Raw genomic sequence first — 26,576 nt, 5'->3', positions numbered from 1 at the left:
AAGAAGGGTTTCCGCCCGAAACGTCACCTATTTCCTTCGCTCCATAGATGCTGCTGCACCCGCTGAGTTTCTCCAGCATTTTTGTGTACCTTCGATTTTCCAGCATCTGCAGTTCCTTCTTGAACACTGATTGTGGATGATCAGCCATGATCACAGTGAATGGCCCTAAGAGCCGAATGGCCGACTCCTGCACCTATTGCCTCGTGTCTATTGACACTATTGTCCCTCTCACGCTTGGAAGTAGATATGAAGGAAGTAAAGCCAGTCATCTCATCAGTAGCGGGAGATAAACCGCCGCACCGGCAGATTCAAGCAGCAATGGCAACACTCAGCTGCAAACAGATAGAGGAGGCGGGGACAAGAGATCATGAGGCAGATGTGGGCGAGATAAAGGGGCAGAGAAAGAGAGAGGGGGGGAGTGAGAGAGACGGCAGCGTGTGGCTTTGTCTGGCTGCTGGGAGAGGGCAGCGGGCAGCTTGTGCGGCTGGGTAAGTGGAATGCAGCAAGTGTCTGAGGACTGATTCATTGAAGTGCTGGCAGCCGCGGACGTGTCTGGGTGCTGATTCCCTTGCCGCCCGGAGATAAAGGGAGAGGTTGAAGCTGCAAGCAGCTTTTATTTCACAGCTGTCTCCGGAGCAACAGCGGAAGAGACCCGGGCTTCAGATAAGCGCATTTCACCCAAGCAGAACCTGTATATTTCCAGTTGAGATCAGACTTGATTGTATGAGGAGCAGCCTGGCTGTTAGCGGACTGCTGCGCCCAGCTGCACACACAGCCTCCCAGGAGGTGCAGGCAGGAAGGCTCGTCTCCGCCAGCCCTTCATCTCCCTGGTCCGGAGACATCAGTGGGTACAGATGGAGAGCAGGCAAACTTGAAGAAAGGGGGAAGCGACAGGTACACACGATGGTAACCAGGGAGAGGGCCGAGTGCCCGGACGAGCAGGACTGGGAGGAGAGACCCGATGCAGGCAGCAAGTTCTTCCCCAATGTGAAGAAACACCATCACAAGCATAACCTGAAGCACAGATACCAGCTGCTGGAAACACTGGGCTGTGGAGCCTGTGGGAAAGTGAAGAAGGCGCAGGAGCGAGCCACTGGCAGGATTGTAAGTAGAGTTGGGTATAATCTCACCCATTTAACAAAACACCTTGCGCTACTTTGGAAATCAAATCTATTGTAAACTGATTGAGATGCATGATACAGAGCTAATTATTTTCTGTGCAGTACTACTGTTAACTGCTGTTGTAACACGCACTACCAGTCCCAGGAACAGCGTCTTCCTCTCTGTTATCAGGCGGGTGATTTACAGTCCTTCCACAAGTTAGTATACCAAGTACTGGGGTATCTCAGCAGGTCAGGGAGCATCTCTGGAGAACATGATTAGGTGGGGTCCGTTCATTTAGACTGAATGTGAATTGGCTTCTTGATCCACTGGGATGGTTCTTGCTTTGGATGGGAGAGGTCCTAGGATCGTGTCCCGACTTGGTCTAAACGTCACCTATCCGTGTTGTCCAAAGATGCAGCCTGACTCACTGAGTTACTCCAGCACTTTGTGTACTTTTCATCTGTTATTCATTATTTCCTCAACCTATGTACTGTCCGATTCACCTCTACTTCATTGAGGACTTTAGACTGTCTATGAAACAGGGATTATTGGACTTTGTCTACAGTGCTGAGAACTATATTCTGCACTCTGTATCTCCCCCTTTGCTCTGCCCCTCTTACTTGAGTTTGCCTTGATTATATTTATGCATAGTATTATCTAATCTAATTGTATGGCATACAAAACAATGCTTTTCATTCAACCTCAGTACATGTGACAATAATAAACCTAAATGACAATAAGTCACTATTCAGGTGCCTTGTTGTAACTTAATACAAACACATCTTTTAATGTAAGCATTTCTAAAACTAAACTAACCAAATTGAAATGTTTTGTGATGAATACAACTCAGTTTAGTCTAGTTTATTGTCACGTGTACAGTGTAAAGTGAAAAGCTTTTGTTGCATGCCAACCAGTCAGCGGAAAGACAATACATGATTGCAATCAAGCCATTTACAGTGTATATATAGATACATGATAGAGAATAACGTTTAGTGCAAGGTAAAGCCAGTAAAGTCCGATCAAAGATAGTCCGAGGGTCACCAATGAGGTAGATGGTAGTACAGGACTGCTCTCTAGTTGTGGTAGGTTGATTCAGTTGCCTGATAACTGCTGGGATCACATAGGAACCAATAAGGTATAGTTGAAACAGTAAAAATGCTTATAGTTTCCTATGGAGACAAAAACCGCAAATGCTGGGATCTTGAGCAACACACATAGTGTTGGATGAACTCAACTGTAATGAGAGATACAGCATGGAAACAGCTTCTTTGACATCAAGTCCACAACAACCAGCGATCACTCGTTCACACCAGTTCTTTGCTACTCTATTGTCATATTGACTCCCTACACATTCAGGGCAAATTACAGAGGCCAATTAGTAGCAATGTTACAAAATTTTGAGATTTAAAAAATCAAGTCTGTAATTTATCCCATCAGATAAAGCATAAAAATAAGTTTAATTTGACACCTAATTCACTTTCATATCTCAAGTATTTAAAAAGTTATGGCCATTTTCATACTCGGAAATGAGCATCTTGTTCCCTATTGATTTTCTATGGACATAACAAAAAAGCTGTGATCGTGGACAGGAAAAGCCCATAACTTTCTTAAAAATTAAGAGAACTGAATGAAATTTTCAGTTATCATAGATTGAAGCATTCTGAAACAAATATAAAATAATCTTACTTGGATGACCTGAAATTAAAGCATATAATTAGTTAGTTACCTAATTGTAGCTAATTTCAGACTTCAATTACTAGATCTAAACATCTATCCATTTCTTAATAAATGATTAACATTTTTAAATAGCCTAAATGTCCAAATAATATTCACAAATAATTCACAATAAAACATGATTTTTAAATCTCATTTACATTAATTTATAGACCAAATGGAAGGAATTTAGTGTTCAATTGCTGTAAATAAATGCCCATTTAAATCAGCTTTCCAGTGGGTCCCTGTGGAACGCGCTGGTTTAGAACGTTCACATTGCGGTAGATTTGTGCCCTCAAATGCCGAGAAAAATACTGCAGGATATAATGGGCCCAAAATGAGCTACTCGCAATATTAAACTTTGTATAAAGGGATCTTTAGAAGCCCTTTTTAATGTAAAAATATACAGCCCACCTTCTGCTATTTGCTTTATGAGACCCTGCGGTTGCTGGCGGTCGCGGGTTTAGAGATTGATTTTTAAACTACTATAACTATTATACGAGGCCTTTAAAACTAATAATAGCTTTTGCGACGGGGTCTTCCAGCGATTTTTCGTTAATAATTAACTAGGCTGAACATCTTCGATTTGAACAGCCTAGAGAAAATCGCGTTTTAAACCCGCCCCCTCTAAACGGCGCCAAAATCGCGCACACGGGCTGGGGCAGATTTTCAACGACGCTTCAGGTAGGCTTTGCAACATACCTACAATTAGCCTACAAACTCGCACGACTCTGGGATGTGGGAAGAAACCGGATCATGTGGGATCACAGGAATCATGTGCAAACACCACACAGACTGCACCCGAGGTCAGGATCGAACCTGGGTCCTTTGCACTGTGAGGCAGCAGCTCTACCAGCTGCACCACCATGCCACTTTAAAATAGTCCATCATTAATCAATATGAACAAATAACTGCTCAGTAAGATATTTATTTACAAATTAATTAGTCAAATTAATAATTAATAAATTCGACATATCTCATCACTTTAGGCAACAGGGAAAAAAGTTATTGGAAATGACACCGTGATTTGTATCAAAATGTTAAGTTAGACATGATGGTTAAGATTGCCTTATATATTTTTTAAAAACCCAGCTTCTTTGGTCATAAGATGGATTTTCAACCTCCTAATTGTTTTAGTCTCTCATTACATACACTTCAACAGATACAACCAATATTGTCAACCTTGTAATGCAAAGCCAAAGTTGAGAATAAGTGATATTTGAACATTGAAGTACTATAATAAAGTGTTTTAGTTCCAGCATTTCACAAAATGTAAATGCACTACTCTGCTTCCATTTCCCAGAACATGTTACTCCAAATTTGCATAACAAATCATAGTTGCTGATCCATTAGATACTTGTGACATTCATTCTTAGTGCATGAGAAAAGAAATGTTTTCCAAAATCCAAATCTGAGCCTTTTAACAGCTGTCATTCTTGTGCTGATAGTGTTTCCGTGAATGAGTTGGATAGTGAATTTCTAGTCGTTGATTTAACAATGATAAGAAATGTCTGTACATATATCTAAGTCATATTTTGCTCGGGCAGTTTACACCCCAGCGGTATGAATATTGACTTCTCTAACTTCAAGTAACTCTTGATTTCCCTCTCTCTCCATCCCTCCCCATCCCAGGTCTCTGACCAGTCTGATTGTCCCCGATTACATATTATCTTTGTTTGCTTTTTTTATCACCTTCTCTGAGTTAACAATGATCTATTTACATTTTCCCTGATCACATCTCTTTTGATGTCTCATTTTCACACAATACGCGTCCATAACAAGACCTTCATAAGTTGGCCTTCATAAACCAACATGTAGAGGAACCAACAAGAGAGCAGGCTATTCTAGACTGGCTATTGAGTAATGAGGAAGGGTTAGTTAGCAGTCTTGTTGTGCGTGGCCCCTTGGGCAAGAGTGACCATAATATGGTTGAGTTCTTCATTAGGATGGAGAGTGACATTGTTAATTCAGAAACAAGGGTCCTGAACTTAAAGAAAGGTAACTTTGAGAGTTTGAGACGTGAATTGGCCAAGATAGACTGGCAATTGATTCTTAAAGGGTTGGCGGTGGATATGCATTGGAAGGCATTTAAAGACTGCATGGATGAGCTACAACAATTGTTCATCCCAGTTTGGCAAAAGAATAAATCAGGGAAGGTAGTGCATCCTCGGATAACAAGGGAAATCAGGGATAGTATCAAAACAAAAGATGAAGTATACAAATTAGCCAGAAAAAGCAGCTTACCAGAGGACTGGGAGAAATTCAGTCCAGCAGAGGAGGACAAAGGGCTTAATTAGGAAAGGGAAAATAGATTTTTAATGGATGATTAATTTGTGTTTATTGTATGTTTTGTTTTTATTGGTTCTGTGTATGACTGCAGGCAACATAATTCCGTTCAGACCGAAAGGTCTGAATGACAATAAAGGAATCTAATTCTAATTCTAATTATGAAAGAAAACTGGCAGGGAACATAAAAACTGACTGCAAATGTTTTTATAGATATGTGAAGAGAAAAGGATTAGTTAAAACAAATGTAGGTCCCTTGCAGTCAGAAACAGGTGAATTGATCATGGGGAACGAGGACATGGCAGACCAATTGAATAATTACTTTGGTTCTGTCTTCACTAAGGAAGACATATATAATCTGTCGAAAATAGCAGGGGACCGGGGGTCAAATGAGATGGAGGAACTGAGTGAAATCCAGGTTAGCTGGGAAGTGGTGTTAGGTAAATTGAATGGATTAAAGGCCAATAAATCCCCAGGGCCAGATAGGCTTCATCCCAGAGTACTTAAGGAAGTAGCCCCAGAAATAGTGGATGCATTAGTGATAATATTTCAAAACTCTTTAGATTCTGGAGTAGTTCCTGAGGATTGGAGGATAGCTAATGTAACCCCACTTTTTAAAAAGGGAGGGAGAGAGAAAACGTGGAATTACAGACCAGTTAGTCTAACATCGGTAGTGGGGAAACTGCGAGAATCAGTTATTAAAGATGGGATAGCAGCACATTTGGAAAGTGGTGAAATCATTGGACAAAGTCAGCATGGATTTACGAAAGGAAAATCATGTCTGACTAATCTTATAGAACTTTTCAAGGATGTAACTAGTAGAGTGGATAAGGGAGAACCAGTGGATGTGTTATATCTGGACTTTCAGAAGGCTTTCGACAAGGTCCCACATAAGAGATTAGTATACAAACTTAAAGCACACGGTATTGGGGGTTCAGTATTTATGTGAATAGAGAACTGGCTGGCAGACAGGAAGCAAAGAGTAGGAGTAAACGGGTCCTTTTCACAATGGCAGGCAGTGACTAGTGGTTACCGCAAGGCTCAGTGCTGGGACCCCAGCTATTTACAATATATATTAATGATTTGGACGAGGGAATTGAATGCAACATCTCCAAGTTTGCAGATGACACGAAGCTGGGGGGCAGTGTTAGCTGTGAGGAGGATGCTAGGAGGCTGCAAGGTGATAGGATAGGCTGGGTGAGTGGGCAAATGCATGGCAGATGCAGTATAATGTGGATAAATGTGAGGTTATCCACTTTGGTGGCAAAAACTGGAAAGTAGACTATTATCTGAATGGTGGCCGATTAGGAAAGGGGGAGATGCAACGAGACCTGGGTGTCATGGTACACCAGTCATTGAAAGTAAGTAAGCATGCAGGTGCAGCAGGCAGTGAAGAAAGCAAATGGTATGTTAGCATTCATGGCAAAAGTATTTGAGTATAAGAGCAGGGAGGTTCTACTGCAGTTGTACAGGGCCTTGGTGAGACCACACCTGGAGTATTGCATACAGTTTTGGTCTCCTAATCTGAGGAAAGACATTATTGCCATAGAGGGAGTACAGGGAAGGTTCACCAGACTGATTTCTGGGATGTCAGGACTTTCATATGAAGAAAGACTGGATTAGACTCGGCTTGAAGATTGAGGGGGGATCTTATAGAAACTTACAAAATTCTTAAGGAGTTGGACAGGCTAGATGCAGGAAGATTGTTCCCGTTGTTGGGGAAGTCCAGAACAAGGGGTCAAAGTTTAAGGATAAGGGGGAAATCTTTTAGGACCGAGATGAGGAAAACATTTTTCACACAGAGAGTGGTGAATCTCTGGAATTCTCTGCCACAGAAGGTAGTTGAGGCCAGTTCAATGGCTATATTTAAGAGGGAGTTAGATGTGGCCCTTGTGGCTAAAGGGATCAGGGGGTATGGAGAGAAGGCAGGTACAGGATACTGAGTTGGATGATCATATTGAATGGCGGTGCAGGCTCGAAGGGCCGAATGGCCTACTCCTGCACCTATTTTCTATGTTTCTATAACAAGATGATCTCAGTATAGGAGTAGAGAGGTTCTTCTGCAGTTGTATAGGGCTCTGGTGAGACCACATATGGAGTATTGTGTGCAGTTTTGATCTCCTAATTTTAGGAAGGACATCCTTGTGATTGAGGCAGTGCAGCGTAGGTTCACAAGATTGATCCCTGGGATGGCGCGACTGTCATATGAGGAAGGATTGAAAAGACTCGGCTTGTATTCACTGGAGTTTAGAAGGATGAGGGGGAATCTTATAGAAACATATAAAATTATAAAAGGACTGGACAAGCTAGATGCAGGCGAGTCCAGAACCAGGGGCCACAGTCTTAGAATAAAGGGGAGATCATTTAAAACTGAGGTGAGAAAAAACTTTTTCACCCAGAGAGTTGTGAATTTATGGAATTCCCTGCCACAGAGGGCAGTGGAGTCCAAGTCACTGGATGGATTTGAGAGAGAGTTAGATAGAGCTTTAGGGGCTAGTGGAGTCGAGGGATATGGGGAGAAGGCAGGCATGGATTATTGATAGGGGACGATCAGCCATGATCACAATGAATGGCGGTGCTGGCTCGAAGGGCCGAATGGCCTCCTCCTGCACCTATTTTCTATGTCTATGTTTCTATGTCTATGTTTCTATGTCCTTATCTCTGTGTCTTCCTCTCCCCTGACTTTCAGTCTGAAGAAAGGTCATGGCCCAAAACATCACCCATTCCTTCTATCCAGAGATGCTGCCTGTCCCGCTGAGTTACTCCAGTATTTTGTGTCTATCTTCAGTACAAACCAGCATCTGCAGTTCCTTCCTACACGTGTGTCTATCTATCTAAGTCAGAGCACTGTTCAGTGAAAGGGTAGTTAGAGATTGTGATGGTCTCATCACGTGGCTGCTCTCAGTCTTTCTTGTGGTGAAGTTCACAACACTGAGTGAGAACTACACTACATAGATAATTTAACTTACAGTCACAGGTGAGATCTGTTGATGGGAATAGATATGGTCAAGAGTCAAGTGATATGAGTGTTTAATTGTCCCAAGGCTTGGGAGTAGAACAATGACATTTTTTCTTGCTTCAAAATTACTGGCACATTAACGTAACATAAAAAAAATTAAATATGCAATAATCAATAATACGACTAATTATCGGTAATACCAGGTAACCAGACCAGAATAGTGCAAACTGAAGTACGTGATGCAACCTAAACAAAGTCCATTGTAGAGTAAATGTGTAGGAAGGAAATGCAGGTGCTGGTTTACACCGACGATAGACGCAAAATGCTGGGGTAACTCAGCAGGACAACTCAGCGTGTCCATAATATAGCAATGTTACAAAATTTTGAGATTTTAAAAATCAAGTCTGTAACTTATCCCATCAGATAAAGCATAAAAATAAGTTTAATTTGACACCTAATTCACTTTCATATCTCAAGTATTTAAAAAGTTATGGCCATTTTCATACTGGGAAATGAGCATCTTGTTCCCTATTGACTTTCTATGGACATAACAAAAAAGCTGTGATCGTGAACAGTCAAAAGCCCATAACTTTCTTAAAAATTAAGAGAACTGAATGAAATTTTCAGTTATCATAGATTGAAGCATTCTGAAACAAATATAAAATAATCTTACTTGGATGACCTGAAATTAAAGCATATAATTAGTTAGTTACCTAATTGTAGCTAATTTCAGACTTCAATGACTAGATCTAAACACCTATCCATTTCTTAATAAATGATTAACATTTTTAAATAGCCTAAATGTCCAAATAATATTCACAAATAATTCACAATAAAACATGATTTTTAAATCTCATTTACATTAATTTATAGGCCAAATGGAAGGAATTTAGTGTTCAATTGCTGTAAATAAATGCCCATTTAAATCAGCTTTCCAGTGGGTCCCTGTGGAACGCGCTGGTTTAGAACGTTCACATTGCGGTAGATTTGTGCCTCAAATGCCGAGAAAAATACTGCGCGATATAATGGGCCCAAATTGAGCTACTCGCAATATTAAATTTTGTATAAAAGGATCTTTAGAAGCCCTTTTGAATGTAAAAATATACAACCTACCTTCTGCTATTTTCTTTATGAGACCCTGCGGTTGCTGACGGTCGCGGGTTTAAAGATTGATTTTTAAACTACTATAACTATTATTCAAGGCCTTTAAACCTAATAATAGCTTTTGCGACGGGGTCTATCAGCGATTTTTCGTTAATAATTAACTAGGCTGAACATTTTCGATTGGAACAGCTTAGAGAAAATCGCGTTTTAAACCCGCCCCCTCTAAACGGCGCCAAAATCGCGCACAACCTCAGCAGCAGATCTTCAACGACGCTTCAGGTAGGCTTTGCAACATACCTACATAATAGAGTTTTGCTGAGGTGGGGTTGTAGCTAGGGTTGTGCAGTGTGTTGCAAGCGCCTAATGGTTGATGGGAAGATGCTGTTCATGAATCAGAAGGTCACAGGTCTCGGGCTTCTGTCCGTTTTTCCTGATGGTAGATGAGTGTTACCTGAGTGGCGTGGGCTGTAGATGATATTGGCTGCCTTTCTGAGACAACGTTTCCTGTAAATCCCTTCATTGGTGGAGGGGTCAATAGTCGTGATGGACTGGGCAATGTCCGCCATTTTCTGCAGCCTCCTTCGTTCTTGGGCATTTAAGTTGACGAACCAGGCTGTGATGCAACCAGTCAATATTCCTCTACCTACCATCTAACTTCAAGTAACCACAGCATTCCCTCTCGCTCCATCCCTCCCCCACCCAAGTCACACCGGCTTCTCGTTTTCACCCAACAAACAGCTAACAATGGCCAGTTTCCTGTATCGTTGTTACTTTTTTGCTTATCTTTCATTCATTGTTCTTTATCTCTCTATATGATCGTCTTCCGAGATTTGTAAACCCTGGCACTTGAAGCTGTTGATTCTCTCCACCTCTGTCCATTCAATGATGGTGGATCCTTGGCTTTCTCTTTCTGAAATCACCAGTCAGCTCGTTAGTCTTGCTGATGTTGGGAGCAAGGTTGTTGGTCTGGCACCCTCCATCAGATTACCCACCTCCCTACAGTACTCATCTCATGGTTAGTCATTATTCAACTAACCTTGGTCGTATCAATGGCTCATTTAGAGAAGGCATTGGAGCTGTGACTGGCTACGCAGTCTTGGGTAGAGAGCCAGTTGATCAGGGGACACGGCCTTAAGATGCTCCTGTGCTGATGGACATTGAATACTGTGGCTGGGACCAATTGTCAAATATTTGACTAGATTTTGCAGTTGAATGCAGTCTGATGACTGATGAGCTTCCTAACACACCCCTACTTGAACACTAGGCAATGGAGAAGCATTGTCAGGTTAGGAAATGAGTCCATATGTTGCAGAGACCCCAAGCCTTCCCTGCTTTTGTAGCCATGTTGCTACAATGATGATCCCAGTTTAGCTTGCAATCAGAGGTGACCCTCCAGGATTTTGATGATGATGTGAGTGTCAGTAGAATTGACTGAGCCTTTTCTCGTTCATATGTTGCTGGGATTATCATTTCAACAATATAGCTGCAAAAGTAGGGAATGTTTGGGAACACTGCTACATATGATCTTATTTCCTAACCTGTTCTAAACATGGAGATTAACCAAGTCCTGGTGTAATCAAACAAAAAGTGCCTTGATGAATGTGATTCAAGTGCTATCCAGTGTATTTAGTTCTTAAGTCATAGGAGCAGAATTAGGCCATTCATCGAGTCTACTACACCGCTCAATCATGGCTGATCTATCTTTCCCTCTCAAACCCATTCTTCTGCATTCTCCCTGCCAACCTTTGACACCCGTACCAATCAAGCACCTATCAATGGTAGACAAAAGTGCTGAAGAAACTCAGCGGGTGCAGCAGCATCTATGGAGCGAAGGAAATAGGCAACGTTTCAGTCCGAAACCCTTCTTCAGACTGATGGGGGGGTGGGGGGGGGGGGGATGGGGAGAAGAAAGGAAAAAGGAAAAAGGAAAAAGGAAGAGGAGGAGCCCGAGGGCTGAGGGAGAGCTGAGAAGGGGCTTAAGTACCTATCAATCTCTGCTTTAAAAATACCCAATGACTTGGCCTCCACCATCTGTGGCAATTAATTCCACAGATTCACCACCCTCTGGCTAAAGAAAGTCCTCCTAATTATCCGTTCTAAAGGTACATCCTTTTATTCTGTGGCTATACCCTCTGGTCCTAGACTCTGCCACGAGTGGAAACATCCTCACTGCTTCCACTATATCCAGGCCTTTCACAATGCAGTAAATTTCCATGAGGTCTTCCTCTCATCCTAAACTCCAGCGAGTGCAGCCGCAGAGCTGTCAAAAGCTCATTATAGGTTAACTCAATGTTCCCTGGGTTCATTCCCATAAACCTCTTCTGAACCCTCTCCAACAACAGCACATCCCTCCTCAGACACGGGGCCCAAAACTGCTCATAATACTCCACAGTCACATCTATGGAGTCTATCAAGTTCCTTGGAAACATCATCTCCAAGGACCTGAAATGAGGGGCCACCATCGACTCCACTGTCAAAATGGCACAACAGAGGATATACTTCCTTCTGCAGCTGAGGAAACACAATCTGCACCAGGCAATGATGGTCCAATTCTATACAGCCATCATAGAGTCTGTCCTCGCCTTCTCCATCATGGTCTGGTTTGGCTCAGCCACCAAGCACGAGATCCGGAGGCTGCAACGAATCTTTCGATCAGCTGAGAAGGTTATTGGCTGCAACCTTCCCTCCATTGACGAACTGTATACTGCAAGGGCCAGGAAGCAAGCGGGTAAGATCATCTCTGACCCCTCTCACCCTGGCCACAAACTCTTTGAATCCACGAATAGTAGCTCTACTCAATAACCAAAAGTCTGTAGCCTCCTTTTGATCTGGTATTTCATTTCTTTCTCATGTTTAAACTATGTTTTATTATTAATATTTAATTAGATTAGATTAGATTAGATTCAATTTTATTGTCATTGCACTTTTCAGTGCAATGAAATGGTTTAGCCTGCAGTCATAACATAGAATAAATAACAAAACAAACACTCAACACAGTTTAAAGTCCCAAAGTCATTGTCTCTTCCCTACTTGCTCTCCCTCTGCACTGAGGTGATCCAGGCCTCCAATGTTGTGACCGCGCCGGGTGATGGTGAGCAAGTCCCACGGCTGAATCCGAGCTCCGCAAATGGGCTGGTTCAAACTCCGCGACCCGGGGCGGTCGAAGCTGCCGAAGTTGCCGCCCTCCAGTCAAGTGGACGAAGCTGTTGTTGCGGGAGTTCCGGAAAAACAGGTCACCAACCTGTGACCTGCGAGCTCCTGATGATGTCGTCCATTGGCCCGCGGCCGAGCTTCCGAGGCTCCAAAGTCAGGTCGGAAGTTGGGTCGCAACGCCACCGCAGCCCTGAAGTCGGCCAGCCTCGCGTTGGTAAGTCCTGGCTGGCTCTGCCTCTGGAGCCTCGAGGTCGGTCGCAGTTGGAGGCCGCCAGCTCCGCGATAGGCCTCAGCGCAGATGGACACGGAGACGGGGGATACGGCAAGAAAGGTCGCATCCCCCCCCCCCCCCCCCCGAAGGAAGAGTCAAAAAACATGTTCCTCCTACCCTCCCACACATACACAACTAAAATAAACCGAAATAAACTATAACAACGGGACAAAAGAAAACAAAAAAAGAAAAGACAAACGGACTGCAGGCGAGCTGCAGCTGCAGGACTGCGCCGCCACACAATGTTTTATATGTCATTCTTAATTGTTTACTGTATGTCGTGTTGTTACTTGCGAGCGGAGCACCAAGGCAAATTCCTTGTATGTGGTGCGGCAGAGGTTCACCTACACCTCCTCCAACCTCATCTATTGCATCCACTGCTCTAGATGTCAGCTGATCTACATCGGTGAGACCAAGCGTAGGCTTGGCGATCGCTTCGCCCAACACCTCCGCTCGGTTCGCAATAACCAACCTGATCTCCCGGTGGCGCAGTACTTCAACTCCCCCTCCCATTCCGAATCTGACTTTTCTGTCCTGGGCCTCCTCCCTGGCCAGAGTGAGGCTCCTGTAAATTGGAGGAGCAGCCCCTCATATTTTGCTTGGATAGTTTACACCCCAGCGGTATGAACATTGACTTCTCCAATATCAGGTGGTCCCTGCTTTCTCCTCCCTTTCCCCGCTCCCTCAGGCCACTGGCTCCGCCTCTTCCTTTCTTTTTCCTCCCTTCCCCCCCCCACCCTCACATCAGTCTGAAGAAGGGTCTTGACCCAAAACGTCGCCTATTTCCTTTGCTCCATAGATGCTGCCTCACCCGCTGAGTTTCTCCAGCATTTTTGTCTACCTGGCCAATAAACGTATTCATTCATTCATTCCATTCCAAATGCTGCCTAACTAGTGTCCTATAAGGCCTCAGCATTACATCCTTGCATCTAAACATGTTTATGTTGCTGGGATTATCATGTCAGCAATGTAGCTACAAAAGTAGTGAATGTTTGGGAACACTGTTACATATGGGCTCATTTCCTAACCTGTTTTAAACATGGACATCAACCAAGTCCTGTTGCAACCTAACAAAAAGTGTTTCATAATTGGAAACACTACATTTTGAGATTATGGGCTGTGGGATATGGGATTAAATATTTTGATAAAATTAAAATTGTTGAAAGTCTGGGCCAATAGCATCTCCCGCAGAACTCTCTGCATTAATTTAGTTCATGATACGATACGACAGAACTTTATTTATCCCAGGAGGGAAATTGATCTGCCAACAGTCATAAAAACACAACATCCATGAAACAAGTTGATTCGCTTGTGTACCGAAGCTTTTTTGTTGCCTGCTATCCAGTACGCGGAAAAACTATGCACGATTACAATCAAGTTGTCTACCATACACAGATAAAGGATAACAGAATAGTGTTTAGCACAAGATAAAGTCAGTAAAGTCTGATTAGCGATAGCCCGAGGGTCTCCAATGAGGTAGATGGTTGGCCAAGACTGCTCTCTGGTTAGTGAGAAGATGGTTTAGTTTCCGGATACAGCTGGGAAGAACCTGTCCCTGAATCTGGAGGCGTGCATTTTCATACATCTGTACCTCTTGCCTGAAATCATAAAGTCATAAGTGATAGGAGCAGAATTCGGCCCATCAAGTCTGCTCCGCCATTCAGTCATGGCTGATCTATTCCTCCCTCCTAACCCCATTCTCCTGCCTTCTCCCCATAACCGATGACACCCGTACTAATCAAGAATCTATCTGTCTCTGCCTTAAAAATATCTATTGACGCCCTCCACACCCCTCTGTGACAAAGAATTCCATAGATTCCCCACCCTCTCATAAAATCAGAGGGGAGAAGAGGGAGTGACCGAGGTGAGACTGGTCCTTGATTATGCTGGTGGCCTTGCCGAGGCAGCGTGAAGTGCAGATGGAATCAATGGAAGGGAGTTGGCGTGACTAGTTCCAGTGTCTATGTCCAGCTTCTTTGGCGATATTTAGTTCAATTTTGACGGGGTTTCTTGGTATGATACACATCCAGTTGCTGATTTTGTGGAAGGTCGTTTCAAATGGAATGGGGAAGATGAACTCAAATAGTAGCAAGGCTAGTTCATGTTATTTTAGCAGGCTGGAATGGAAAATGATGCATTCATTGTACATGCTGACCCTCCCGAGACCTAACTTGTTTAACTGTTGTTGAACATGTGCACTTTTAATTAACCTCAGCCACATTTGCTCTAAATTGCATGTGATCAGTAAATTAAGTCAAATTACGTTGAGGTACAACCATGTTGCTGCAAAATTTCACTCATTAATCTGAGATAGTCAAATAATTAAAAACTGATGTAATATTTACTCCGGTATGTAAGCATAATGTGTTTTTGTTGTCATGTTTACTATGCTGAACATGAATATTACTATAGACGCAAAATGCTGGAGTAACTCGGCGGGTGAGGCAGCATCTTTGGAGAAAAGGAATAGGTGATGATTCGTGTCTGAAGAAGGGTCCCAACCCAACTCGTTGGCTATTCCTTTTCTCCAGAGATGCTGCCTGACCCGCTGAGTTACTCCAGCATTTTGTGTCTATCTTCGGTATAAACCAGCGTCTGCAGTTCCTTCCTTCACATGAACATTACTGGGCTCTACAACACTTCAGATCTATTGTTACATTGGAGTTCAGCTATGATGTTGGGTCAGACCGTCTCAGTACAATGCTACTTTTAACAGGAATAACAACACTGGTTGGTACTTCTGTCAATTTCAATATTTCCTTTACAAGGTTAATCTGTACAGGAACCAAATTCCTTTCATTCTTTCAAAGAATATCGAGATATTTTTGGAAACTGCATTCCAGTAAAATTTGCTAAAAATGGATCAGAGATGGGAATATCTCCAGATTTGTGTTAATAGTTGTGGACTGAAGCCAATGCTTGCAAGCTGCCAGCCTGCCTGTCCAAGGGGGGTGATTATCTCCTGCAACTTCAATGCAGGGAGATTGGTACTTATTCCAGCTCTGTTTAATTCCCAGTCTGGCTTTATTGCATTCATTGCTTGCAGCTGGCATTATGTCCCTTACTTCCCAGAGACATGCGGAATTGTTGGTTAATTGCCCTCTTGTTTAAAAATAAAATCCACTACTGTGGAGAGAGGGGATGAGAAGATGGGAGTGTGAACGGGTGATCGATGGTTGACATGGACTTGGTGGGCAGAAGGGCCTGGGTTCATGCTGTGTCTTTCAATCAGAAAACGTTTCTGGCTGTCATCATTCTACAGGGCTAGAATCCTTGAATGCCTTCAGTCTTCAAGTTCATAGCATCATGTAATCATTGAGCATTGAGCCAGACCATTTAAAGGCAGGGAGAGAGAGATTCTTGATTAGTATAGGGTGTCAGAGGTTATGGGGAGAAGGCAGGAGAATGGGGTTAGGAGGGAGAGATAGATCAGCCATGATTGAATGGTAGAGTATACTTGATGGGCCCAATGGCCTAATTCTACTCCTATTCTTTATGACCATTCAATCCAACTCAAGCACAACCTGTGGTCATCCTTCCATATTAAAACAAGTGCTGGAGATACTCAGTGGGTCAGGCAGCATTGGTGGAGGACATGGATGGGTGACGTTTTGGCTGGTGACCCAATCTCTGGAGAGAAGGAATGGACGTTGTTTCGGGTCGAGACCCTTCTTCAGTCGAAACCCTTCTCCTGCAACAGTTAAAACCATGTCAGTCATTTTGACCACTTTACCAGCTCTTCTCCACAATTTGCCTACTTTAATTCTAATTTCCTATGAGCTCCCTCCCTCTATAAAGCCACTTCTGTGCAATTAACCTTTTAGTCATTTATATCTATAGTGAACAAATCAATGGATATTAAAAGGCCACAACACCTCGTGTCATTTTCTGAAACTTCTAGACATGGAAATTGAATGCCTGTGCATTAGTAGCAAACTATATTTGTCCACTTTCTCTGTAACTGTGGTAAAGTGGTAATTAAGTGCATAGGTCTGCATCTGACCCTTAGTAACATAAGAATAGAAGAATCAATCAATCATATGACACCTTAAGCCTGTACCTCGGGTACATAGAGCAGATAGAGTGATTTCTCAGGATGGAAATGTCAAAGACTAAAATGCAGAGCTTTAAGGTGAGAATGGCAAAATTTAAAGGAGATGTGCAGACAAGTTTTTTACACACAGAGCAGTGAGTACCTGCAACTCAATGCCAGAAGTGGTGGTGGAGCCAGATAAGATTGTGGTGTTTACGAGGCTTTTAGATAGGCACACGGATATGCAAGGAAGGAGGGATGGATCATGTGCAGGAAGATGGCATTAGTTTACTTTGGCACTAGACACTGTGGACACTGTGGGCAGAAAGACCTGTTCCTGTGCTGTATTTGAGCTGTAGTCTGAAGAAGGGTCTCAACCTGAAACATCACCCATTCCTTCTCTCCAGAGATGCTGCCTGGCCCGTTTAGTTACTCCAGCATTTTGTGTCTATCTTCGTGTGTAAATCAGCATCTGCAGTTCCTTCCTACACAGTATTTTTCAATGTTTTATGCTTTATCTACATAGAGGTGCTCAACATAAGATCCCCATATTTACTTGATGTTTAAAAATCTTTCGCTCAAGAATACAGTAAATGATCATGCAGCCAGCATAGCTGAGATGGAGAATTCATAATATTTATAGCTCTCCATGTGAAGAAGCTGCCCCTCACCACAGTTTTGAGAGACGACCTCTCATCTGAAGAAGGGTCTCGACCCAGTCACCCATTCCTTCTCTCCAGAGATGCTGCCTGTCCCGCTGAGTTACTCCAACTTTTTGTGCCTATCTTCAGTTTACGCCAGCATCTGCAGTTCCTTCCACCTCTTATCAATGTGCTGTATCCTCTATTTACAAACTCCAGCTGGTGATACAAACTCTCAGCGCCTGGACTGCCAATCTTTCTCATAATGCTTTATCTCATTGTGGGATATCTTGTATGTCTCAATGCCTCTTGCATTGTGTGTGATAAATATACATTTTATTACGGAGGGAACACCTTCAGTATTAGGTCCTGGAAAATGTGCCATCTATATATTACTAAAACTCTCATCTTGACCACTTCCTGTTAGTGTTGTAATTAAATTTGTGCAAAAATGATCCCCCATCGTGCTACGATTTTTTGCCACCTTACTCACCATTCTCCTCTGCTCCAAGTCACTTAAGTTTTGTTCCAATCGGTGAAATAGTACAAAAGTTATGAAGGTTTTGAAGGTTCCCCCTCCCCCAAAGCACCCCTCCCCCACAATACAGACCGTATGGGGATGCTTTGAACTTTTAATAGTAATTTATTGGTTTTTTAAAAGTATTTATTGCTTTTATGTATTTCTATCCTATCTATCTATCTATCTATCTATCTATCTATCTATCTATCTATCTATCTATTCCCCCCTCCCCCCACAAATCCCCCTCCCCCACACCCCCCTCCCCCACAGCCCCCCTCCTGCTGGAAGGTGCAATGTGGCTCAACAAAAGCTGCACGCTGCTTTTTGAGTCCTCATCGAACTATCTGAGAAGCTAAATTAAGATGGAGAGGAATAGAAAATGTGCAGAAATGCCAATGTGCCCGCTTTGCCAGGGTACATGTGCAAGTCCTTGAAGTAATATTTTGCACAGTTTTTTGTTTCTTGTTACTTGCTTGCAGAATTTAGATGTAATGTTTGAGTAGTTTATGGTTTTGTAGCGTTGTCTGTGTCTGCACCTGTGATGTTACTGCAAGGCAGATTTTCATTGTAGGTGCACCCACTGTTGTGGTGTGCAGTAGGCTCGACTTGCCTCGTCGTAATGGAGCAATTCGTGAGCATGTTCCCCTAACCTCCATCATAATGTTTTTAGATGAATGTTGAACGGCCCATGCCCTAACTTGCCACAACCACCAACCCTCAGTTCGATAGAAGCAGGTCAGAGAATTAAAATGTGTAGGAAGGAACTGCAGGTGCTGGTTTAAACTGACGATAGACACAAAATACTGGAGTAACTCAGTGGGACAGGCGGCATCTCTGGCGAGAAGGAATGGGTGACGTTTCAGAGTCTGAAGAAGGGTCTCGACCCCAAATGTCACCCATTTATTCCTTTTCTCCAGAGATGCTGCCTGTCACGCTGAGTTACTCCAGCATTTTGTGTCTATCTTCAGAGAATTAAAATAACAGGTGACTCGAAACTCAGGCTCATGCTAACGGGATTTGGGCTGCAATGCTATAATCTAATCTGCCCTTAGACTTGCGGCTGCAGAGGGGATAGTATCATCGGCAGGAAATATAATACGCTCACAGTTAATGGGTAGGGAAGAAATAAATTAGAACATCGACCAAGTTAGCAAATGAATCATTTACCTACTGAATTTCATTTTGTGGAAAAATAGTCCCAGCATCTGCAAATGTCGAGAATGAACCATGTCAATAGTGATCAGCCCCATGAGCAACAGCTGTATGTCCAGATCCCAAAGGGAGTTTGCTGGATTCCATCTGTCTCTGGGTAGAACGCAGCAGCATTATTTGGTGCCAGAGCTTTTACATTCACCCACGTCAGCATCCCATCCTTTACACAGTAGTTGTCCTCCAGCTGACCGCTTCATTTCATCTCCATTTTATTGCTGCATTGACAGCAAATACACACTTCTCTCATAAAAGTGGAGAAACCGGTTTTACTGGGAGCCTGCTAGTGCAAGTGGTAAATGCAGGGGTAAAAGGCTAACTATGCTGTGGTGCCTTCCTGCAGAGGTATGGAATGCACTGACATCCCAGTCTCTCTCAATGGATCTGGTCCAGTAACCAAAACACAACTTCAAATAGTGACCTGCAGAGAGTGGTTGATTTTTGATCTATACTTTACATTCAGACTTTAGAGATACAGCGTGGAAACAAGACCTTCGGCCCACCAAACCCACGCCGACCAGCGATCACCCCGTACACTAGCACTATCCTACACTCAAGGGACAATTTACAATTTCCAGGAGCCAATTAATGTACAAACCTGTACGTCTTTGGAATGTGGGAGGAAACCAGAGCACCCGGGGAAAACCCATGTGGTGACAGGGAGAACGTACAAACTCCGTACAGACAGCAGCCCAGGGTCGAACCCGGGTCTCTGGCGCTGTAAGCCAGCAACTATCCCACTGCGCCACTGTGCCATCCTGATGTCACTAAAAATAATTGACTTATAGTGCTTTTAACCCTCTCCTCTCACCCCACCCTCCCGACGGCCAAATCAGGTAGATTTGTGTCAGGCGAGGGATTAAAATATTAAACATCTGAGTCTGCAATTTACTTCACTTTACCCACAGGAGCATGATGAGCAGAAGAGTTTAATCCATTTCCATTCTTGGATGAGAAATTACAGCACCTCATATTCCGCTTGGGGAGTCTGCATACTGCGGGCATGAACATTGAATTCTCTCAATTTTGTTGGTCCTTGCTGTCTCCTCCCATCCCTCAGCCCTCGAGCTGTCTCCTCCCATCCCTCAGCCCTCGAGCTCCTCCTCCTCCTTTTTCATTTCTTCTCCCCGCCACCCCCCATCAGTCTGAAGAAGGGTTTCGGCCCGAAACGTTACCTATTTCCTTCGCTCCATAGATGCTGCTGCACCCGCTGAGTTTCTCCAGCATTTTTGTGTACCTTCCATTCTTGGATGAGTTGGAAACCAAAAGTTATTGGCTCAAATTTTACTGAGAGTTTCTTACTTCGTCCATAATCTAAAGGTAATCTTGTTGGCGGATATAGAACTTCGAATAATAATTCAAATTTTGGGCACCACAGTGGTAGAGTTGCTGCCTTACAGCTCCAGAGACCCAGGTTCAATCCTGACTATAGGCGCTATCTGTATGGAGTTTATACATTCTCCCCGTGGGTTTTCTCCGGGTGCTCCGGTTTCCTCACACATTCCAAAGACGTACAGGTTTGTAGGTTAATTGGCCGGTAAAAATTGTAATTTGTCCCTGGTTGTGCAGGATAGTGCTAGTGTACGGATTATTCGCTGGTCAGCGCGGACCCGGTGAGCCAAAGGGCCTGTTTCTGCGTTATATCTCTTTAAACTTTTCCCTTCTCACCTTAAAGTCATGTCCTCTAGTACCTGATATTTTTTCACTGGGGAAAAACTATCAAATCAATTGTTGAAATCTTTTAAGTAAGGTATGTTATCGTATTTTTGTGTTTCTGTTTTCATCCATGTTGCCTTAGTTTTTGAGTTTCAGAAAGCTTCGCGGGTGAAAGGATGGAGGAAGGGCAGGGTCCAAAAGATAGCTTGTGGTTCAGCAGTTTACCTCCACCATCCACAAGCTTACTGGCAAACCTGCCTCAATCCACCATGGTCCCATAGGATCCCATGCCTGTGATCATCAACCAACCCTCTCTCCAATATCCCTACACAGTAACAGTGAATTTATCTATTTATTGGGTGCTGGACATCACCATCTATTACAATTATTGTCCGTCCCTAATTGCCCTTGGAGAAACATGTGGTGTGCTTCCTTCATTGAACTGCTGCAGTCCAAAGGTACCAGCATTGCCAGTGAAAGAGAGTTACCTGTAAACTACAAAAAAGATACAAAATGCTGGAGTTACTCAACGGGCCAGGTAGCATCTCTTGAGAACATGGATAGGTGACGTTTCAGGTTGAGACTCTTCTTCAGGCTGATTTCCCCCCCCCCCCCCCCCCACTACCACAATTAGTCTGAAGAAGGGTCCCAACCCAACATGTCGCCTATCCATGTTCTTCAGAGATGCTGCTTAATCCACTAAGTTACTCCAGCACTTCATGTCTTTTTTTTGTGTAAACCAGCATCTGCAGTTCCTTGTGTCTATATTTTACCTATAAATTAAATTTTTGTAACTCTCCAATTTCCAAAACTCCTGTCACTTTCCACCAAACTACCTCCATGATTTCCTGAAACGGCTCCGTCCACAAATCCCCATCGTCAACCTGACCAACCTCTGGGTGGGAAGCAATGCAGAAAGTACACTCCCGTTAGGAGAAACTCGCCCTTTAAGCATTGTCGGCCTTAAGTTTCACCCACCCAGCCCAGGTAAATATTGGAGTCCACACGTAATTAGACAGAATAATGAGAAAATTTGCACTGAATCCAATGGAGGAACCAAGTGGACAGGTATGTATGCCAAATGATTAAATTTGAAAATTATGCATTGTACCTGTAAAGTGGGTGCACAGCAAACTGTGTCTAGCTGACAGGAGTAAAGCTGCATCAATAGTCACAGCTTATCTTGGTACTAATATCAGTATGATGAAGTGTCTCACAACACAGAGGAGGTGATAAGATCCATCTGTCAAAGATAAAAGTATGTGATAGAACACAGCAAGTATTATTATACAGGAACCAAAAGCTCACCATCAGAGCACCCTGATCTTAAATCTTGTACCTGATTAAACTCCGATGAAGCATTTTCCCCCTGAAATGTTATCTCTGCTTCTTTTCCCACAGATGCTGCCTGGTCTGGGTGTTTCCAGTATTTTCTGCTTTTATTTCAGATTTACACTTAAATTTAGAAGGATCTTATAGAAACATATACAATTATTAAGGGATTGGACATGCTAGATGCAGGAAACATATTCCTGATGTTGGGGTAGTCCAGAACCAGGAGCCATAGTTTAAGAATAAGGGGTGGGCCATTTAGAACTGAGATGAGGAAAAGCTGTTTCACATAGAGAGTTGTGAATTTGTGGAATTCTCTGCATCAGAAGGCAGTGGGGGCCGATTCACTGGATGCATTCAAAAGAGAGTTATAGAAACATAGAAAATAGGTGCAGGAGTAGGCCATTCGGCCCTTCGAGCCTGCACTGCCATTCAATATGATCATGGCTGATCATCCAACTCAGTATCCTGTACCTGCCCTCTCCATACCCCCTAATCCCTTTTGCCACAAGGGCCACATCTAACTTCCTCTTAAATATAGCCAATGAACTGGCCTCAACTACCTTCAGTGGCAGAGAATTCCAGAGATTTACCACTCTCTGTGTGAAAAATGTTTTTCTCATCTCGGTCATAAAAGATTTCCCCCTTATCCTTAAACTGTGACCCCTTGTTCTGGACTTCCCCAACACCGGGAACAATCTTCCTGCATCTAGCCTGTCCAACCCCTTAAGAATTTTGTAAGTTTCTATAAGATCCCCCCTCAATCTTCTCAATTCTAGCGAGTAAAAGCCGAGTCCATCCAGTCTTTTTTCATATGAAAGTCCTGACATCCCAGGAATCAGTCTGATGAACCTTCTCTGTACTCCCTCTATGGCAAGAATATCTTTCCTCAGATTAGGAGACCAAAACTGCACGCAATACTCCAGGTGTGGTCTCACCAAGACCCTGTACATCTGCACTAGAACCTCCCTGCTCCTATACTCAAATCCTTTTGCTATGAATGCTAACATACCATTCGCTTTCTTCACTGCCTGCTGCACCCAGGTCTCGTTGCATCTCCCCTTTTCCTAATTGGCCACCATTCAGATAATAGACTACTTTCCTGTTTTTGCCACCAAAATGCATAACCTCACATTTATCCACATTATACTGTATCTGCCATGCATTTGCCCACTCACCCAGCCTATCCAAGTCACCTTGTAGCCTCCTAGTATCCTCCTCACAGCTAACACTGCCCCCGCAGCTTCGTGTCATCCGCAAACCTGGAGATGTTGCATTCAATTCCCTCGTCTAAATAATTAATATATATTGTAAATAGCTGGGGTCCCAGCGCTGAGCCTTGCGGTACCCCACTAGTCACTGCCTGCCATTGTGAAAAGGACCCGTTTACTCCTACTCTTTGCTTCCTGTCTGCCAGCCAGTTCTCTATCCACATCAATACTGAACCCCCAATACAGTATGCTTTAAGTTTGTATACTAATCTCTTATGTGGGACCTTGTCGAAAGCCTTCTGAAAGTCCAGATATAACACATTCACTGGTTCTCCCTTATCCACTCTACTAGTTACATCCTCGAAAAATTCGTCAGACATCATTTACCTTTCATAAATCCATGCTGACTTTGTCCAATGATTTCACCACTTTCCAAATGTGCTGCTATCCCATCTTTAATAACTGACTAGCAGTTTACCCATTACCGATGTTAGACTAACTGGTCTGCAATTCCCTGTTTTCTCTCTCCCTCCCTTTTTAAAAAGTGGGGTTACATTAGCTACCCTCCAATCCTCAGGAACTACTCCAGAATCTAAAGAGTTTTGAAAAATTATCACTAATGCATCCACTATTTCTGGGGCTACTTCCTTAAGTACTCTGGGATGCAGCCTATCTGGCCCTGGGGATTTATCGGCCTTTAATCCATTCAATTTACCTAACACCACTTCCCGGCTAACCTCCGGTCCCCTGCTATTACCGGTAGATTATTTATGTCTTCCTTAGTGAAGACAGAACCAAAGTAGTTATTCAATTGGTCTGCCATGTCTTTGTTCCCCATGATCAATTCACCTGTTTCTGACTGCAATGGACCTACATTTGTTTTAACTAATCATTTTCTCTTCACATATCTATAAAAACTTTTGCAGTCGGTTTTTATGTTCCCTGCCAGTTTTCTTTCATAATCTATTTTCCCTTTCCTAATTAAGCCCTTTGTCCTCCTCTGCTGGACTCTGAATTTCTCCCAGTCCTCTGGTGGGCTGCTTTTTCTGGCTAATTTGTATACTTCATCTTTTGTTTTGATACTATCCCTGATTTCCCTTGTTATCCACAGATGCACTACCTTCCCTGATTTATTATTTTGCCAAACTGGGATGAACAATTGTTGTAATTCATCCATGCAGTCTTTAAATGCCTTCCATTGCATATCCACCGTCAACCCTTTAAGAATCAATTGCCAGTCTATCTTGGCCAATTCACATCTCATACCCTCAAAGTTACCTTTCTTTAATTTCAGGACCCTTGTTTCTGAATTAACAATGTCACTCTCCATCCTAGTGAAGAGCTCAACCATATTATGGTCACAGTTGCCCAATGGGCCACGCACAACAAGTCTGCTAACTAACCATTCCTCATTACTCAATACCCAGTCTAGAATAGCCTGCTCTCTCGTTGGTTCCTCTACATGTTGGTTTAGAAAACTATCCCGCATACATTCCAAGAAATCCTCTTCCTCAGCACCCCTGCCAATTTGATTCAACCAATCTATATGTAGATTGAAGTCACCCATTATAGCTGTTTTACCTTTGTTGCACGCATTTCTAATTTCCTGTTTGATGCCATCCCCAACTCCACTACTACTGTTAGGTGGCCTGTACACAAATCCCACTAGCGTTTTCTGCCCCTGTCCCACTTAGGAAACCTGAACGGAAACCTCTGGAGACTTTGCGTCCCACCCAAGGTTTCCGTGCGGTTCCCGGAGGTTTCAGGTGGTTGCCGGAGGTTGCAAGTAGTGGCAGCAGGTAGGGAAACTGACAAAAACCTCCGGGAACCGCTTGGAAACCTTGGTTGGGGCGCAAAGTCTCCAGATGTTTCCATTCAGGTTTCCTAAGTGGGACAGGGGCATTAGATAGAACTCTTAGGACTAGCGGAATCAAGGGATATAAAGGGAGAAGACAGGAATGGGGTACTGATTGTGGATAATCAGCCATGATCACTTTAAATGGCAGTGGTGGCTTGAAGGGTCAAATGGCCTACTCTTGCACCTATTGTCTATGTATCTAAGTATCTATGTACAACATCTGCTTCTTACAGATTTTCATATTTAAAATTTTCCATTTCTAATCTTGATTATCTTAATGGGCTGTGTTACCTAATTTTCAGAGAGAGAGAGAGTCAGGAGTGTTTTATTGCCACATGTCCCAGATGGAACAATTCAAGTTTTTGGAGCCTTCCCTCACAGTGGGAAACTTTGATCCCGCTGTGTGGGGATGTCTGTGTTAAATACTATCGTGTTCTGTGCTCTTTATTATTCTTATGGCTGGATGGTGACCACACATTTAACTGTACCAATTGGTACATGTGACAAATAAATGTCTCTTGTATCTTGTAAATTCTTACTTGCAGTAGCACAACAGAATATGTTTAGCTGTTTAGTTCAGTGCAAATGCAGTGATACATCTTTTGCATTACTGGGCGATGAGGCAACAATTGAAATAATGCTGAACCTGTTGCCTAAAGCAGGCACAACATGCTGGAGTAACTCAGCGGGTCAGACAGCCTCACTGAAGAAAAGGAATAGGTGACATTTTGGGTCGAGACCCTTCTTCAGACACTTGACCTGAAACATTACAAATTCCTTCACTCCAGAGATGCTGCCTGACCTGCTGAGTTACTTCAGTATTTTGTGTTTCTCTTTGGGTGTAAACCAGAGCTGCAGTTCCTTCCTACACACAGTTTATAAGGCATTCTAACATGCAGTTCTGGTTATTGTATTTATTTCTCATTGCCCATTAGAAACATAGAAAATAGGTGCAGGAGGAGGCCATTCAGCCTTTCGAGTAAGCACCGCCATTCATGGCTGATCGTCCCCTATCAATAACCCGTGCCTGCCTTCTCCCCATATCCCTTGACTCCACTAGCCCCTAGAGCTCTATCTATAGTGATGTACGTACTATTAGCCATTGGCAATCTAAGACCATTAGTGATGTACCGACCATTTTTAGTTTTGGTTTAGAGTTACAGCATGGAAATAGAGCCTTTGGCCCACTGAGTCCACGCCGACTACCGATCACCCGTTCACACTAGTTCCATGTTATTCCAACATTCCCATCCACTCCCTACACACAAAGGGACATTTACAAACCCGCACATATTTGGGATGTGGGAGGAAACTGGAGCACCAGAGGAAACCCACAGGAAGAAGTGCAAACTCCACACAGGCAGTGGCTGAGGTCAGGATTGAACCCGGGTCCCCAGCACGGTGAGGCAGCAGCTCTACCAGCCGTGCCGCTATGCTGACTGTATGCTCTTGTCAGTATTTGAGAATGAGAAGATATAGTAATAGTCAGGATTCGCTCTCAATCTGTCTCTTGACATTAATCTTAC

The 26,576-nt window shown here is 43.3% G+C and overlaps 1 protein-coding gene across 1 annotated transcript in view; it reads left to right on the top strand.

Moving 5' to 3' along the window:
- Window positions 1-440: 440 nt before the first annotated feature.
- LOC116983517 (NUAK family SNF1-like kinase 1) overlaps window positions 441-26,576 on the top strand; it is a 67,005-nt gene continuing 40,869 nt past the window's right edge. The window contains exon 1 of the mRNA XM_033037329.1: window positions 441-1,104. Within this exon, the coding sequence (XP_032893220.1) occupies window positions 724-1,104 (381 nt within the window). The 5' untranslated portion in view covers window positions 441-723. The remainder of the gene's footprint in view (window positions 1,105-26,576) is intronic.

This window comes from Amblyraja radiata, chromosome 18 (assembly GCF_010909765.2).
Source record: "Amblyraja radiata isolate CabotCenter1 chromosome 18, sAmbRad1.1.pri, whole genome shotgun sequence".
NCBI lineage: Eukaryota > Metazoa > Chordata > Chondrichthyes > Rajiformes > Rajidae > Amblyraja > Amblyraja radiata.
The sequence above is the reverse complement of the archived record's forward strand: the minus strand, read 5'-3'. Positions and strand labels throughout refer to the sequence as shown.